Source organism: Enhydra lutris, unplaced genomic scaffold (assembly GCF_002288905.1).
Source record: "Enhydra lutris kenyoni isolate GAN:26980312 unplaced genomic scaffold, ASM228890v2 scaffoldscaffold23, whole genome shotgun sequence".
Lineage (NCBI taxonomy): Eukaryota > Metazoa > Chordata > Mammalia > Carnivora > Mustelidae > Enhydra > Enhydra lutris.
In genome coordinates this window covers 23,777,166-23,794,644 of record NW_019154107.1, presented here as the reverse complement: position 1 = coordinate 23,794,644, position 17,479 = coordinate 23,777,166, and the positions used below count along the sequence as shown (strand labels likewise).

At 41.0% G+C, this 17,479-nt stretch overlaps 1 protein-coding gene across 1 annotated transcript; it reads left to right on the top strand.

Annotated features, from left to right (window-relative positions):
• The first annotated feature begins 15,628 nt into the window (after window positions 1-15,628).
• Window positions 15,629-16,255, top strand: LOC111150566 (putative type-1 protein phosphatase inhibitor 4). The gene has a single exon (XM_022508052.1). The coding sequence runs from the start codon at window positions 15,629-15,631 to the stop codon at window positions 16,253-16,255; it is 627 nt and encodes a 208-aa protein (XP_022363760.1).
• The last annotated feature ends 1,224 nt before the right edge of the window (window positions 16,256-17,479 follow it).

Genomic DNA, 17,479 nt, shown 5'->3' with positions numbered 1-17,479 from the left:
TATACCTATAATATCTGTTTGGATTCCCAAAGGGGCAACAAGGTCTAGGAGAACAAATGGTTGGGAAGAGGGCCATGCAGAGAGGAATAAGATATCTCAACATGGCCTTGAACAGATAGATGGCCAACAATCCACTAATGCCCTGGCACTTGGCAAGGATGTGAGGAAAAGGGCTTCCTCTCCCTTTCATTGTTGGTCATATGATTTGTGGGTATAAATTTAGTGTTACCTCTCAACATAAATAATGTATAAGCTTTACCCAAGAAATTCTGTGTAAAAATTCAACTGACAGTGATAAAATTAGAGTATCGTCCCAAAGTGTGTCTAGTCCTCGCTACTTACTACCTTAGAGATTCTGTAGGGTACCGGCCATTCTTTATTATCCCCTTCTGCAGTAACTGGCTAGAATGGACTGTTGCTCACAACTAGGAATTCTGAATGATGTACTAAGAATCACAGAATTTTGAGGCTGATAAGACACTTAGAGCTCTTTTTTTCCCAATACCTTTTCAGCCACAATAACCCATTCTTTTTATTTTCCCATTTGAAAATTTTTTACTAAAGAATTAAATTATCCTTGATTTAATAAAAGACATAAAACTGCTAATTATTCTGAACTAATAGAATTCTAGACTAAGCCAAAAAATTGATAGTGTATTTACTCGCTACTAATATAATATGGATCAAATGTCAGATTTTCATCAATCTTTTTGAAATATTAAAAATAGGGAGTATCCATTAGTAAGTTTTTGATTCTAGTTTGAAAGACCCTGCTATACCCTTCTCCTTATTTTAATGATAAATCAAGTACAGCTCAACAATGTGGATACTTTCTCTAAGATGACATAGCTAAGTCAAGGCAGAGCTTGAATGAGAACCTGCCTTTAAGTAATAACACACTTTATCAGGCACCGAAGAGAGTCATACCATCTCTCTGAGGCATCACCATAAGATTCATCCAAATATTTATTGAGTGCTTAGTCTGTGCCTAGTACTAATTCAGGCACTGGGGATATACCAATGAATAAGATGCAATTACATCCTGCCTTCATGCTAGTGGGTAAACACAGACATAAAAAGAGAAAACAGAGGAGAACATAATTTGGGGTGGTGATGAGTGCTGTATTTAATAATAATGATAACAGATAAAAGGGTAGCAAATGTTTGGATACTGGGGGTGTTAATTTTGTGTAGGTGTCAAGGGAGGTTTAAAGGAAGTGGACTTTGGGCTGAGACATTAAAGCCTTAAATGCAAAAGATGAAAGACAGAGCACTCTAAACAGAGAGAAGAGCAAATGCAAAGTTCCCAAGGCTGAAGCAAACTGCATTTATAGAAACAGAAGACAGAGGGGAGACAGTGAAAGATGAAGACAGAGAGAAAGGAGGAGATGGGGCCCCAATAATATACCACCTATTGTGGAAGGAATTTGAGTTACTTTTCTAGATCCAGTGAAAAGATGATAAAGCCTTTTGAGCAAGGGAATATTGTGATCTGATTTACTGAAAGGTATCATTTTGGTTCATGCTTAGCGAATGGGTGTTAGAAGGGACAAATTCATTTCTCTCCTATGATACTTATAGTAACAGAGAACGAATATATGTTTGGGGGACAATAGCAAGACTCACAATTCATGTTATTTTGAGGGGATGCAAGCTTATAACTACTAAAATATACATTAAAAAATGCCATGCCTTGTAACGACACAATCATTCTGTGATTTGAAATATTTGCTTTTCCAATACAAGGCTTGGCATAGTAACTTGTCCTCATATCCATTTCTACTACACTTATACATATGAATTTAACAACAGTTGAATACTAAGACCGCTCAGCATAATAGATGGCAATGGCTCCGAAGGAGCTGAAATAATCTGTCAATTAAAGAATATGTGTTTCAGAAGTACTTATCCAAGAAAGCATAATGACTCAAAATGAGCTTGTTAAAGTGGAACAGGGTAATCCATTCCTGACAGCTCTTCTTGAGCCAGTAAGAGGGCAAGAGATGTCGTCAGCACCACTCTGGATGATTTGGCCAGATAGGTTCAAGGCTAGATTGCAAGGAAGTACAATTTTAAAGTAATATTCTTTCTCCTATGTTCTTCTAAGTTTTCTGACACTCAAGATCCAGCCAAAACAAAAGCTCAAAAGCAAACTATAAGGCTGGCCAAATAATAGCAGGAAGCTGAGTCCATGTCTTGGCTGGATCTTTCTCCAATAGAGCAGTGGGAGGAATTTCCAGTAAAACAAACTAATACGAATTCTCTCATGCTTAGAATGTATGTTTTATTCTTTTCCTTTTAAAGATTTTATTTATTTATTTCTCAGAGAGAGAGAGAGAGAGAGAGAGAGAGAGAACAAACAGGGGGAGCTGCAGGCAGGGGAAGAAGCAGGCTCCCTGCTAAGCAAGGAGCCCAATGCAGGAATCCATCTCAGGACCGACCTGAACCAAAGGCAGACACCTAACGGACTGAGCCACACAGGTGTCCTAATGTATGTTTTATTCTTATTAGCAATGATGCTAGTTAACCTTGTTGACCACTTACTGAGTGCCAGGCACTGAACCAATGTTCTGCATGATGTCTCAGTTGGTTTTTTTCCAACAACCATATCAAGAAGAGATTGGCATTTATTTTGTACATGGAGAAACCAAGGCTCACAGTGGTTAAGTAATTTGTTTTTAGTTCACAAAGATTCTAAGCTACAGAAACAAGGATAGATTCTGGCCTCCTCCATCCTTACAGTGTTAACTATATTAAATTGCAACACCCTTTGTCAGAAGTTATTGCCCCTTTATTAACTTCAGGTAGCATCAAAATGAGATCACCTAACATGACCCAGATTACAAAAGGCAAGGTTTTGAAAACGGGCCTTTTATTAAACTGCCAAAGCCCACACACAGTATTTTTTCAACAGATCTCCTCTGGTTTATCTGGCCAAATGATTTGCATCTTAAAAGGTGTAGAATTGCATACAAACAAGTTCAAAGCTTGAGTGAATCTTTATAACTAATTCCCCTGAAGCAAAGAGTCTTTGTTTTCCTCTTTGCATAACAAAATTCTAGATGTCCTAGATCATCTGAAAATCACATGACTTGATAATATTTGTCCCCAGATGGAGCCAAAGGCCATGGAAGAGTGCACTTCAGGGTTATCAACATAGTACAAAATATGGCTAAGCCTCTTCTGCTCCTGATCCACAAAATGAATACCCAGCTTTCTTTTACTTGGAGGATGAGTACGATCATTATGGAGTGGCTGTGAAGGTTTCCAGCATTCTAAGGGAATGCATTGGGCTAAACATGAGGATCCTTATTATATTGGTATTCCCTCCATCCTGCCCTCACACACTAATTTTACTGCCAAGATCTAAACACATACATGGCCCCTAGGTCCTAGTGCTAAGGATGGATATATTTGCTTAATAAATGAACATTTTCTGAAGTTTAGAAAGCCTTTACATAAGTATCTACCTATAGATCAGAGAAGAGAATATCAGTAAATCACAAATTAGAATTTGATCAATTACACAGTGTTCTTTAGTTTTGTTTTGTTGTTGTTGTTTTAACTAACTGATCTCCTTTGAGTAATTTTAATGCATTAAAAAGGCAGGTAAAGTGCATATCCATTTTATCACATTGTTAGGATGAAGAAAAACCATATCATTATGTGATTGGCCATTAAACAAAATTTAGACACAGACACAATTTTCCCAACTACTATGTTCACTCTTACTAGATGGTATAAAAAACCAACACTTAATAGATACTGGGCATACCTCAAACCCTTCCCTTGATAATCTGTCCTTGATGAGGGAGCAGGAGGCTGGCTGAGGACAAAGCAAAAGCTGACACCTTGCACCCCTTCTCCATCCCCTCCCCTCGGTAATATGTAATAGCATTCCTTAGGCACCCCTGACTGCCATAACCGAGAAACAAATAGTTAACTTGCAGAGATCACAATCCTGCAAGACAGGAGTCTCCCTTGGTTTACAAATGTCCTAGAGATCTATAAACAAAGAAGTTACCTTATCAATAGCACAATTTCCAGAGGCAAATAACTCAGTTCCTCAAGCCCTAAATATAGTTAAATTTCTTCTAAACCCAAATCTCACTAACAAAGACATTTGATAGCAGAAATGTGAATGGCTTGCCAAAAGACAACATTGATCAAGCCGCAAGGCCTCCAGTAACTGGCACCTTGTAGGCCCTCTTTAGCATAGGAAAGTTCCGTTGAAACGTCCCTTCCCCTTACCTTCCCCCAACCGCAAGGTACATAACTTGCCATCTCTCACAACCCGGGGCAGCAGCTCTTCCTGCCCACGGGTCCTGTCCCCGTGCTTTAATAAACCACCATTTTGCACCAAAGATGTCTCAAGAATTCTTTCTTGGTCATCGGCTCCGGACCTCAGCCCACCGAACCTCACCTAGGTTCTAGAACTTCATCATCCTGATCTCCCCACCCATCTCCTAGTTGCCCTCACACTGTCTAGCTGATGTTGACTCATTAAGTACATGTTTGTCAGGTACTTACTATGTATCTGACTCTTTTGTAAGAAGTTGGGATATATCTGATTCAGACAAAGATCTTGGAATTCATAGAACTTAACATTCTAGTGTCCTGGGAATACATTTTGATTGGTATTCATTTTCTGCTTAATAAATGTAGCTTATGAATCGCAAAAGCAGAATTAGAGACCAGGAAAATTATTTTTAAGCTGATTAAACCTTTAAATAAGAAAGTGCTTGGTTGTATTTTTCTAATAGACCTGCAATAGTTGCTTCCAAAATATTAAATAATAACAGCAAGTCGGAGAGCAATTGATATACTTTATTAAAAACCATGTTTATGTAAGTATAAAAACTCCACCAGGAAGTACACACAACAGTAAACAAAGGATTGGAAGGAATACAAAGGGTTGATTGTTTCTTCCTTTGCATAGATATTCACTGTTTAGTATATGTGCTGCCAAAGCGAGCACAAGATACTCACTGTTTAAATCTGTTAAATGGAGATGTATTCTTTTCGTAAATTAAAAAAAAAATTCAATCCATATTTATTTAGGGGCTGATGTGACCTGCTTTTCAAATCATCAGTTGAGAGATTGAACTAGATTAGCAATTCTCAGTCTTTCCTCCACTCATGGCAGTCGACATTCCCTGTGTGACACATTCCCAAAGGCATAACCAGGACTTTGTGTAATTTCCTAGCAGGAATCTACCTTTTTCTCTTCCTAAGAATAGTGTGTCAGAAGCTAGATGTTGTAGTGAAGCAAGATTTGCCACCCCAAAATGTGTCTCTTTGGCATGTGGATTATTTCAGGCTGATAACTTTTAAGGAATTGAAAGATTAGGAAGAACCTTTGACCTTCCTTCTAACTGTCTAAAAGAATTTAGATAGAGGACCTGATCCAGAGAGGGAGCTATCATCATAGATAACTGCAGTATAATACAAACTAGGTGTGGTAGACAGAGAAAAACCTAGTAAAGTCTGTTAAAAGTCCTCTCTGTGTCTCACTGCTTCTGTATGGCCCAGGAAACATTTGTTAAGCAAACATATACTCTTTTTCATCTTCCTGTGAAATATCTTTCTTCCCTTTGAATTTCCAGACTTTAGCCCCTTTAGGTCCAGACAACATACAAACCTCAATTGCCTGACTTCCCAGGGCCTCATATTCTTATGGATCCCCCATACCTATGTAATCAAATTTTATTTTTTCCTGTTAATCTGTCTGATGTCAATGTAATTTTTAGATCAGCCAAAGAACCTTAAAGGGTGGAGGAAATTTTTTGCTCCCCACCAATATCAAGGAGAGTAATATTATGGGGATAATCTTAAATTACTCTGATTCATAGAAATAGCTATAGCTAGGGACAGAGATAGAAATATGCATAGATATAGAGTTACAGTGGAAGAAAGTTGGTGATTTGCTAGCATTGGTAACAAATTACCTGTGACATAATTACAAAACACTATATGTCTAAAAACCGTAGGTTAAAAAACAAATATACAAAAAAACAAATAAAACTGGTCTTAGACCTTGCTACTCAAAATGTGCTCCACAGACCAGCAGCATTGGCCTTACCTGGGAGCTTCCTAGATTTGCAGAATCTCAGGCCCCACCCCAGACCTGCTGAGTCAAAATCTGCATTTTAGCAAGATCTCCAGATATTTCATAAGTACGTTAATGTTGAGAAATATTGGCCTAGGTAAATCTTGAATTCCTTCCAAATCAGAGATTTGGGAAACCTGGGTAAAAGTGAAAGGACTGGGTATGACATCAGCACCAGCAATGACATCTAGCCTTGTATCCCTGCTTCCATGCCTCCTGAATTCCAGAGGACCTTTCGATGACCTTTTATCCTTCAAGCATAGCCATGCTACTGAAGGAGACAAACTATTTTCTAAAGAACAGTTGCTACTCAACACTATGTTGCTGACAGATTGTTTCCACACAAAACTGCAATTCATAACTCAGGCATCTGCTCTGACTTTCCAGATTCCAAGCATTAGTTGCGACAGTTTTGAGTTTGTGATTTCATCTTCATACCCATCCTCATCCCCATGACTGTTGGCACATATCTGAAGATCTATTGGGGAATGAAACCATAAAAACAAAATGGTACTATAATTTGAAAGACAAGAGTGCTTTGAAACTTTTCATTATGCTGTCAAAAAAGAAAAACAGTGTTTATAAGTATTCAATACTTTATGGTGATTTTCTAATACATTACTTCATGTCTGTATTGTGATACTGAGTATCAGTTTTGGAGCAATGCATTATGTATGCATGTATGTCATACTAATGATTTTTATCTTGTAGTTCAGAACCCATCTGAAAATGACTTTCTCTGCTACAGGTTCCTTGATGAGCAGACAATGGAAGGGTCTTTTTTCTTTGTCAGCATATTGGGTCACTAATTCAAGAAGCCTACTAAAAAGTAACAAACCTCATGATACACCAAATCTCACTTTCCTGGTGTCCCTTTGCTTTTCTCTGTTTTCTCCAAAGGAAAATTTTCAAGATGCCTTTGAAAATGTTACCAGTCCAAGCCTAAATACATAAACCTGATTCTTCTATTTTGCTTTGGCTATTGTCTTCTCTGGTCCTTCAGTGTTTTGTATTTTTTTTAAGGCCCATGCACCTCAGTTTCCTGTTGATACTCAGAGGGGAAAAACGTCATCTTAATAATAGTTATAAGTGGCCCAAGAGCCATTTCTCATTAGGTGATGACAGGCCTTGTCATACTCAATATTTGCCCATAAAAAAATAAAATGAAAAAAGGGAATTTATTTTTGAAATGTTTGGAAGTATAATGGCACAGAGAAATGGAAAATGGAACAATTCAGGTCACAACTGACCCTAATAAGACTTAAACAAACAATGGAGACAGAGATGAATTGCCTGAGCCATGAAGCAATATTCTGTTTTATCTTTTGTTAAGTGTATATTTCTCAAAACAAAACAAAACAACAAAAAACAAAACCCTGACAATAAAGTGTATTATTCTGAGCACAATTATCTGAAGTGACCATTTTACATTGGGATGGGGGCTAACCTCTTTGAAGAGTTGTGTCCATTTACTGCTGAAGGATTTTCTATTAGGGTAAAGGCAGCCATCAGCTGGAATAGACCCAAGCAATGACTGTCTAATGGACACGCTTGCACTGATCCCTGCTGTTTATTAACAAAAGCATTATCAAGTCCTTTCTGTGCACATTAGGAGCTATAGAAGACACACAGAACATCAAAAACAGGATCTCTACACATGAGATGCTTTCCATCAAACTCTAATTGGAGTCCTTGTGAAGATTGGGCTGTGAGAACCACTGAGATTGGCTGTTGGATGAAGCGTGCTTGGACAAATATGGCCAGCCTAACCTGCAGGGGACCATCTGTGAGACAAGATTTCAAGAGTGCCAAGAAAGTTGCACTGTCCAAAAGAATATACCCTGCAGCCACTATCAGATGCCTGTAACACCACCAACCCACTATCCTATCAAGTTTCTATGGGTCTGTATGACCTGTTACAATGGCAGTTCCTGGGGAAAACTATCAACTAAGAGAAAGGGACTCTGCCTTTGAGGAATAGTTATTCATGTGACTCTGGTTTGTACTGAGCAAGTGCAGACAAGAGTAGAGAATCAGAGGGAATGCCAGGGAACCCATGCTGCCAACTCCTCCTACTTTTCTTTCTACATGTGCAATCAACTCAAGTAGTCAGTGTGAATGTTTGATGAAACGAAGAGCAATGGGCCATTCTTGTATATAGTTGTAATGGGAGTAGCCATTCTGTTGCTGCAGTTATGTTATGGATCAATCCCTCAAAGACCATTTGTGCTTCTCATCTGCCACAGACCGCCTTCTCCATCCTCCGCCTACAGTCCCCTTCCCTGGCCCTTCTTCACTTTCGTGCTTAGTTCAAAACACACCCACTATACAAGGCGTTCGTGGCAGAATGAACTCCCCCTCCCTCTGTGCTTCCCTTTGTACTTGCTCATCTTTCCAAAGGGTAGAGCACAGGGTCTCCAGCTGTGGACCTGGGTTTGTCTGAGTCACCTGCCAGACGGGGCAAGACCTTGTTCTACTCCACTGGTTTTCCATGTAGCCCCTGGACCAACACCATTCACATCACTTGGGAACTTGCTAGAAATGCAAACTCTCAGGTTTCTTCTGCCCCAGACTTACAGAATCAGAAGCCCTGGGGGAGGGGCTTAGTACTCTGTGTCTTAACAAGCCCTCCAGGGAGTTCTGCTGCACAGTGAGGTTGGGCAACCACTGTTCTACTCTCTTTGACTCCTGCCTTCCTGTCAGTGTCTTCATGGCTGCCATGAACAGTTTTGCTGGCTCTGTTTAAATACAACCAACACATAGGCATGACTAAGATGGAACCAAACTTCACTGCTAGGTTTACTTCTGTTTATTAAAGCTGAAATGTGTTAACCTTACTTACTGGACTGGTTGTCAGAAAGGAAGAAGATTCTGTCAGGTTACATCAACCAGAATAAATTGCCAGCTGACAATCTTTGCATGGGGTAGTCACAAATACTATAAGTCATTGACTGGAATTCGGTGACAGCTTTCCTGCCCCACCTCCCTGCAGACAGCATCTTGTTAGTGAGTCATGGGGATGCTAACAATATATTTACTGCAGCTTCTAAGAAATCTGACGATTCTGTGAGTTATTTTTCTTTTTGCATGCGAAACATCATAAAAAAGACTTGCAGTGTTTCATTTCTTTTTCTATTACCCTCTCTTGCTGTTTTTATAATGCTCTCTCTAAAAAATATAGATATATAATAACAAGAAAATTTGTTTCCCAAATAGGATGGATCACACATCGGGTTATATCTCCATGTGTGTGTTTTTCTCCCCAGCCATATTTGTACACATGGGAAATAATCCTGTCTATAATGTCATCTTTAAAGGGTTGCCTCAAGGAATCTCAGTGTTGTTGGCAAAATTGAATTTTGCTGCCCGGGATCACATTATTGCTTTTCTAATTTGACTATGGTTCATCCAGAACTAGAAAACTTGGTCAGCCGGCCTATTGATTCCTTGCCCAAAAAAACTTTTTCACTTGTGCCTCAAGCTGAGCTTGCACCCCATATTTTAGCTTGCTATCCAGAGGACACAAGGTTCAGGAATTTAATCCTTCTGAAATGGTGGTTTTGCTGTTTCTTTTGTTCTTTCCAGTTCCAGTGCTATTGGAGAATGGTGCAGGCCAAGGAAGCAGAGATGAAAAGGGGGTTGGATCTAAACTTGGGGAAGAATTTGATTTGGGTATGAGACACATGCTGGGACCTTAACTTCCACCACTTCTAAAAGAGGTGTATAGCAAGTAGGCAAGTACATTGTCATAGTAGTCCCAGAAGACCTGAATTTTTAGTGTTAGCTGTGCCACTAACTGCCTGTGTGACCCTGAACAAGCCACCATGCCTTTCTGATCTTCAGTCTTCTCTGCTAGGCAATGAACCTCTGGGACCTCTGGGACCACTATGGCAATGAACTTTCCCATTTGCTACACACCCCTTCTACAAGTGGTTGGAGTCAGGGGTTCCAGCATGTGTCTCATATCCAAGTGAAATACCACCCCAAGTTTGCTTATTTTTTTTCTTTCTTTTTTTTTAATTTTATTTTTTTTTCAGCATAACAGTATTCCTTGTTTTTGCACCACACCCAGTGCTCCATGCAATCCGTGCCCTCTCCAATACCCACCACCTGGTTCCCCCAACCTCCCACCCCCCTGCTTATTTTTTTAAAAATATTTTATTTATTCATTTGAGAGAGACAGAGATAGTGAGAGGGAGCATAAATGGGAAGGAGGGGTGAAGAAGACTCCCCACTGAGCAGGGAGCTCAGTACAGGGCTCGTTCCCAGGACCCTGGGATCATGACCTGAACTGAAGGCAGATGCTTAACTAACTGAGCCACCTAGGTTCTCCTTCCTCCCCAAGTTTAGATCCAACCCCCTTCTTATCTCTGCCTCCTAGGCTTGGCTGATATAACTTTCAGGATTTCCATCTAAGCCAAAATAATACTTTTTGGAATCTAACTTTATGTGTATATATGAAAATGATTGATAAAACCATGTTTTGTTTTATCTATAGCTCCTTTCCTGACCCAGCAGGATCAAGAGTAAGAAAGGAAACCACCTTTCATTTTCCTAGGAAACGTCTTAGCGTCCTTTAGGGAACAAGAGCACTTCTCTCCTACAAATGCTTCGGCTAATTCCTGCAAGGCCTGTTTTCTGATATCTTTGACTTTACTTTCTGTATAACTCCTGACAGACATTCCCACTGATGATCTTTCTTTTCATTTAATATTCCCAAACTGGATTATCCCCTTGGAGGGGGGCTAAGTTGATGTTTACTATGTAACATCTGTTATTTTCAGTGATGTCCTGTCTCCTTTGTGATCTGCTCTCAGTGATTATGATTGTCAATCACTACAGTAGAAAATCTCCTCTTGAGGAGTGACCACTCAGAAAATCAACACTTGGGATAACCAAACACTCATGCTTTGGGCAACAACTCCCTTTATACAGTGGTTTTCATATTGGCTTCCTTCCTCAGGTCCCTGTGATGGCTCAGGAACCACCTCTGAGGTGCCAAATTATGATAACTCCAGGGCACTCAGACAGACCAACTCCATTGCTTCCTAGCTCCAATGTTAACAGTTGTTATCCTGGAGTACTACGTAATATTTCATCTGGGAAAAAAAAAAGTTTTACTGCTTTCAAACTTTTAATGAAAAAGATAGAAAACCATCACCTCGCCGAACCTCTGTAGATCTGCCCATATTGTCAGACTCGTCCTTTCAAAAGATTTTTGTCCACTTTCCTCAGTTCATTCACCCCCTTTACAGAAATACTGTCATGTGCCAGAGTTTGGACAGGTGTCAATTATGTGTTAGGTGTGGGGAAACTGAAGATACAATGAACAATCCTTGTCTTAGTCTGGGTTCTGCCTGTAAAAGCAGAGCTGGAGAGAAAGATTTTCATTTGGGACTGTGAGCCCAGGGAGCAGGATAGCAGGAGGTGGTTTGTGAAAAGGGATGGGAGGAATCCAACAAGAGGATACAACAGCACATTGGCCGTCCACTCCCAATGCTTCAGCAGGAATCCAAAGTGCAGGGAGTTAATGCTCCTCCCTACTCCCAGCAGGCCTTAAGTAAAGATGGCAGCAATTAATGCATAAATAGACTCTTGCACCCTCACCCGCGAGGTGGGGGTGAGCCATGGGGCTCACTCTTCCTCATTGACTCCCACTTTCGCAGGAGGATTAAGCTCTAGTTGCCCACAGGAGGAACTGCTTTGGTGGTGTACGCTTCGTCTCCTCCCCTCCCCTGTCTCACTTCCCCACTCCTCTACCAATGTTTTCTGCAAATCTCTTCCCAAGTATAAACTACTTGCACTTGAATCCTTGTCTCAGGGTCTCTTTGTAAGGAAACACAATCTAAGATGCGGATATCTAGTAGAATGTCCAAAACCTGGGTTTGGAATATGAGACAAGGAAATTGGGGAAGAAACAGATTCTAAACCAAAGAGCACTTTTGTTTTCATACTACATAGTATCTAACATAATTCTCCAAGTACTATGGATAATTCTTGGATAAATTGATGCATGACTTCAGATACCACATGGCTAAACTAGTACTAATCCCCATTACCAGTAGCATGATTGGTCCCAAAATAGCCCACTGCCTTCTCTCAGAGTTTTACTAATCTATCACTAATGGCAATTAGTTTTACTAATTAGATTACTAATTAGTTTTACTAATTAGATTACTAATTAGATTAGTAATTAGTTTTACTAATCTATCACTAATGGTGGGACATCTGGGATACCTTCCATGTTGGAGAGAACTCTTGGTTTCTTAGGTATTTCCACCTTTAGTTGAGAATTTCTTTGTTCCCGGCTTGGTTCTCCTTTTGAACCAAGCCCCGTACTTATGGGCGCTTGGAGAATGTCTCCGTGGAAAAGAGGTGATTCTTAGGGCAAGAAACAAAGCTGTGGAGTCAGTCAGTGCTCTGCAGAACACTCTGATACCTGCAAACATCGGAGGGTTCAAATGACATTTTAAATATCAGTAATATTTGTTAAATGTTTTTTAAAACCGTGATGATAGAACAGCATGGATATTTAGATGTATTTATCAAACATTAACCCATTGAGGGCCACCAAAACACTACTTCACTTTCTGTGCATTTGAAATGAAGGTTCTGCTCTTGGAAATACAGTGGATGGTCCTAAATATTTGTCCGAAGGACTTTCTAGGACTTACGTAAGTTCCATATAATGTATCATGGACTGGGAAAGTTTTAGTTAGCCCTGGAGTGTGTGCATGTGTGTAATGGAGACTCAGACTTACCTGTTCGGCTCTTGTCCTAGGGCAATAACAAGCAAATGGCTTAAAGAAAGAGGACTATTGGAAAGCCTGCTAATCTTCTCTAACTCAAGCTTGCCATAGTGTTGCTAAGATTGAGAATTTTTAGTTTGATGACAAGAACTCAAAACTTGGGTTTTTCTTGGGGAGCCTTTCCTTAATTAAACAGATAAGGAGCGAACGGTAGGTGGAAAAGGATTACTTTTACCTAATGAACAACTGAAATCTGTCAGGACTGGTGGTTTCCTTCTTTAAATCGTGTTGTCTGCGGCCCATGTAACAGGTCACGATCACCTGGCTCCTGCCCCAGCATGAACCACCTTTGTGCTACTGAAAGATGAATTTCAGAAAGCTTGAGAAGGACCAGATCGCTGACTCATTATATATGGAGCAGATCACAGTATGTGCGGGTGGGTGCTGTGTACAGACAAAAACAAAATCCCAGTGCACTGGGATCAGCATCTCCCTTTAACATCCTGTTTACAGCTAAACATGCACAGACCCCCCTTGCCCACAAGTGAGGAGGACTAACCACATTTGTGCTGCTCTGTGTTGCTTTGCAGTGAAGCTTTTTAGAAGGGTAGCCTGGAGTAGTTCTGAATAATGAAGATTGTTTTTTTCCTCCTCTCACATACCAGAGGGTTTTCCTATAGCCTTGAATATCAGCTTTTGAATCCCTGAAAGCCCTCACCACAGAATACACTTTTTTTTTTTTCAAAGACTATGGTATCAGGAAATTCTTTTTCTGAGATGAATAACAGTTTTAAAGTGATTGCAGAGTTCCTGAAGTTAGTAGGACTTCGGAGAATACAGGACAACTTGAACTTAAGGTGCGTAAGACCCTTGTAAAAGTTTTATGGTTCTTTCATGCTTTAGCTTTTGTGTTTCGAAAATGCAGAAAGACCTTGAGGGAGAGAAGAGGAAGCAAAATGTTATCAGAAGGGAAAAAAAATCTTGTGAATGCTACCTGGAGGGGAGAATGTGAAACTGGATCTTAATTTCCTTTTTGTTTTTTAGAAGAATGTCACTGCCTGTGAAATACGAGGCCTGTGAAGGACAAAATGTTCCAAAGTCACTCCTATAACAGCCCCCAAATTCCACATATGGGTTTTTGGGTTTGTTTTTTTGTTTTCTTTTTTTCCCCTATGCGACTGGACAAATTGAAACTGACTGCAAAGGGTCTGGAGTCCTATTTTCTCTATTCACACATCTCATTCTTCCAGTTCCCTATCACCTCTCATTTATTATTCACTCAATAAATATTTTTGTAATACCTACTATGGTCGAGGTACATCCTGATGTTGTCAAGATACAGTGCTAGAGATGATGATGAGCAAAACACATCTTCTTTTCTCTCTTGGAGTTTACCATCTAGTGTGCCCAGACAGTATAATCACAACTGCCGAGGAGAATAAAAAAGGCCAGGAGAGCACAGGATGGCCAATCTGCCCTGGGGCTCGGGAAACAGGCCCAAATAAGACAATAATGATTGAGCTGAAAACAAAAGTCTTCTGGGACAGGAAGGAAGGTGGGTGCTCTTGGCACAGAAAGGCCAGAATGGAAAGCTGGAGGTAGGACTGGGAGACTTCAGTGAGAGAATACTCCAGATGTATGCCTGAGCAGTTCAGAGAGCTGCTTCTTTTGGTCTCTTCTAGATTTGGGTCCTCAAGTTACAAAAAATGGGCAATAGTTAAGGGGTTTGAAAGAGAGATGTGACAAGATTTAAGGGGTGTTTCTGAAAAACTACTTTGGCTAGAGGGTGGGGAAGAGGTTGGGAGGCAGCCAGAAGAGTGAAGGGGGGGGCGCAGTTCAAAGTCTGTGGCTGTAGTCCCCACAAGGAAGTAGTGGTGATTTGAATCAGGGTGGTGGTGGAAGAGAGAGAATTGGGAGAGTTTCTCGAACTATTTAGGCCCCTGCCTGAGAGCTGGATTGGAGAGGGAGGCACAGTCCCACCTGGTGTAAGCGACTGGATTTGGGGGCCATTAACCAAGAGGCGGAGCATAAGAGGAAGACCAGGGGTCTTGGGGGCGGGGGGCGTGCGCGTGTGTGTAAGTAGGTAGGGGAGAGAGAGGTGTGCATGGTGACAGAAGGAATGAGCAGAAGGTAATCACCTTGTAGCACCTACACTTCCAACCTTTTTTTTTTTAATTTTTTATTTCTTTTCTGCGTAACAGTATTCATTGTTTTTGCACCACACCCAATGCTCCATGCAATCCGTGCCCTCTCTAATACCCACCATACACTTCCAATCTTTTCAACCAAAGCAGCGATTCAAATTTCTGACTGGGACCCACAGTAAGACATACGTTTTACATAGCCTCTGGTACACAGACAGGCTAGATAGAAATTCACAAAACAGTGCTTCTCTGTTTTGTGTGTAATGCATGGGTATTTCCCATATTGGTCCTTAAAACAAAAACAAAACCAGCCAGCATGGGCTGGGAGGCAGTGATGACTGCCCTGACGGCAGCCCTGACCGCAGCCCTGACGGCAGCCCTGACCGCAGCCCTGACGGCAGCCCTGACCGCAGCCCTGACGGCAGCCCTGACGGCAGCCATGACGGCAGCGGCTACCATTATGGCGTCATCTGCCATGTCCTTTTGTGACGTTGGATCCTGGTGCAGCTATTAGACGTTGCGACCGGTGCCCAGAACAGACCAAGCTGCCGCTTCAGCCTGGAGGGCGGGCAGGCGGCTGCGGCGGCCCAACCCTCCCGTGGCGGCCCTTGGCTCCCCAGGCAGGCATGGCGGCCTCCACCGCCTCACACCGGCCGATCAAGGGGATACTGAAGAACAAAAGCTCCACTGGTTCCTCAGTGGCTGCCTCTGCCCAGCAGTCGGGAGGGACAATACAGGAGGTCCAGAGAAAAAAGTCCCAGAAATGGGATGAATCCAACATCCTGGCAACACACCGGCCTGCTTATAGAGACTATGACTTCATGAAGATCAATGAGCCCAGCAGCCCCTACTTCAGCCCGCAAGACGATGGAGAAGATCCAGTGAATGATTCTGAAGCAAAGGAAGCCATGACCCCAGACAACTTAGCCAAGAAATTCGCCGCCAGTGGTACCTCGGAATTGAACTGCCAGTTGGGAGAGCCGGAGAGTGACGGAGCACACAGCAGCAAGATCCTTCTCGACAAGCAAGAAAAGCAGCGGCAGTTCGAAATGAAAAGGAAACTACACTACAACGAAGGCCTGAACCTCAAGCTGGCTAGACAACTCATCTCCAAAGACCTGCAACATGAGAAAGACAAGGATGACAACGAAGGAACTCTACATGGTGACAACAATGAAGACAACACTGCTGCGGAAGAATCCAGTGAAGTTCCTACAAATGATGAACTGCAATCCCAGGCATTCTGCACCTAGACAACGTTTGCTCTGCCCTGCCGTCGCTTGCTTTGCCCCGTACGAACTGCTAAGAACTGCTACCGAACTGCTCCGAACTGCTCCGAACTGCTCCGAACTGCTCCGAGCTCTCCGAACTGCTGTTCCAACAGCGCTGCTTGCTCTGTCGAGGCCAGGCTTCAAGTACTGAAAATACCTATCGATTAAAAACTGTACCTCCATAATTCAATGGTGAACTTAGAAAATAATACACTAACGGCAAAACGGTTGCTTGGTGTTTTTGTGCATGGTTCTTTGCAGCAAATACTGGTAGCAATTTAAAAATGCATGGCTTTTAAAGAACTATTGGTTACTGTATATGTTATATAGCTTTTTAGATGGTAAAGGGGACTAATTTATACTCCCTTGTAGATGTACCAGCTTGTTTTTTTGTTTGTTTGTTTTCATCCACTGGCTTTTATAAAAAAAGGTTCTAGTTACAAAATCAAAGTGCAGTACATATAGATTGGTTACATAGTCTGATGAATATTCAGGCTGAAAAACACTTGTCTTTAGGGTGACTTGCCTGTTTATTTGGGAAGCGGGAGGTATGTTAGGAATGATTATTACATTCCTGAGCTTAGTACCTTTATTTTCTCTTAATTTTCTTTCAGTGCTTACAAGGAAATTCTACTTTTTTTCCTCAGGAAAAATAGTTCTTTTTTGTGAATTACTGGGTTCAAATTGTGCCAGTGTCTATTCAGACTGTGTCTTGTACACCAAGGTGGGCAGATTACATGTCAGTATTTTTAAAAAATCTGTTATCTCAGTACTCCCTTCTCATAAGGGTCTTAGCCTTAACCCTTTGTTTCCTCAATCCTCCCGGCAGTTACACACAACCCTTTATGGAGTATCGTCCATTCTCAAGACATTAGGGACCCTTCCTTCTCTCAAATATTCTATCATTTGTTGGAACAGTGTTATTTCTACTTGATCACTATGGCCTATTCATTCTTCTGAGGTGTAGAAAAATAGGAAATGGAATTCAACTGCCAAGTTTTTATACCTCTTTGGTTTATAGCTTGCTAAGTAACTTGCTATTATTAGTTTATTGTTTGACCTAGTTAGCTTTGAGAAAACAACTGAGCTTTTCTTTTATAACAGATTCCTTTGAAACCAATGACATGATTATAGCTCCTAGACAGAAGTAAGCCCAAAGGTTTTTTGTGTGTGTATTTCCTTTTTTTTTAATTTAAAATTTTATTG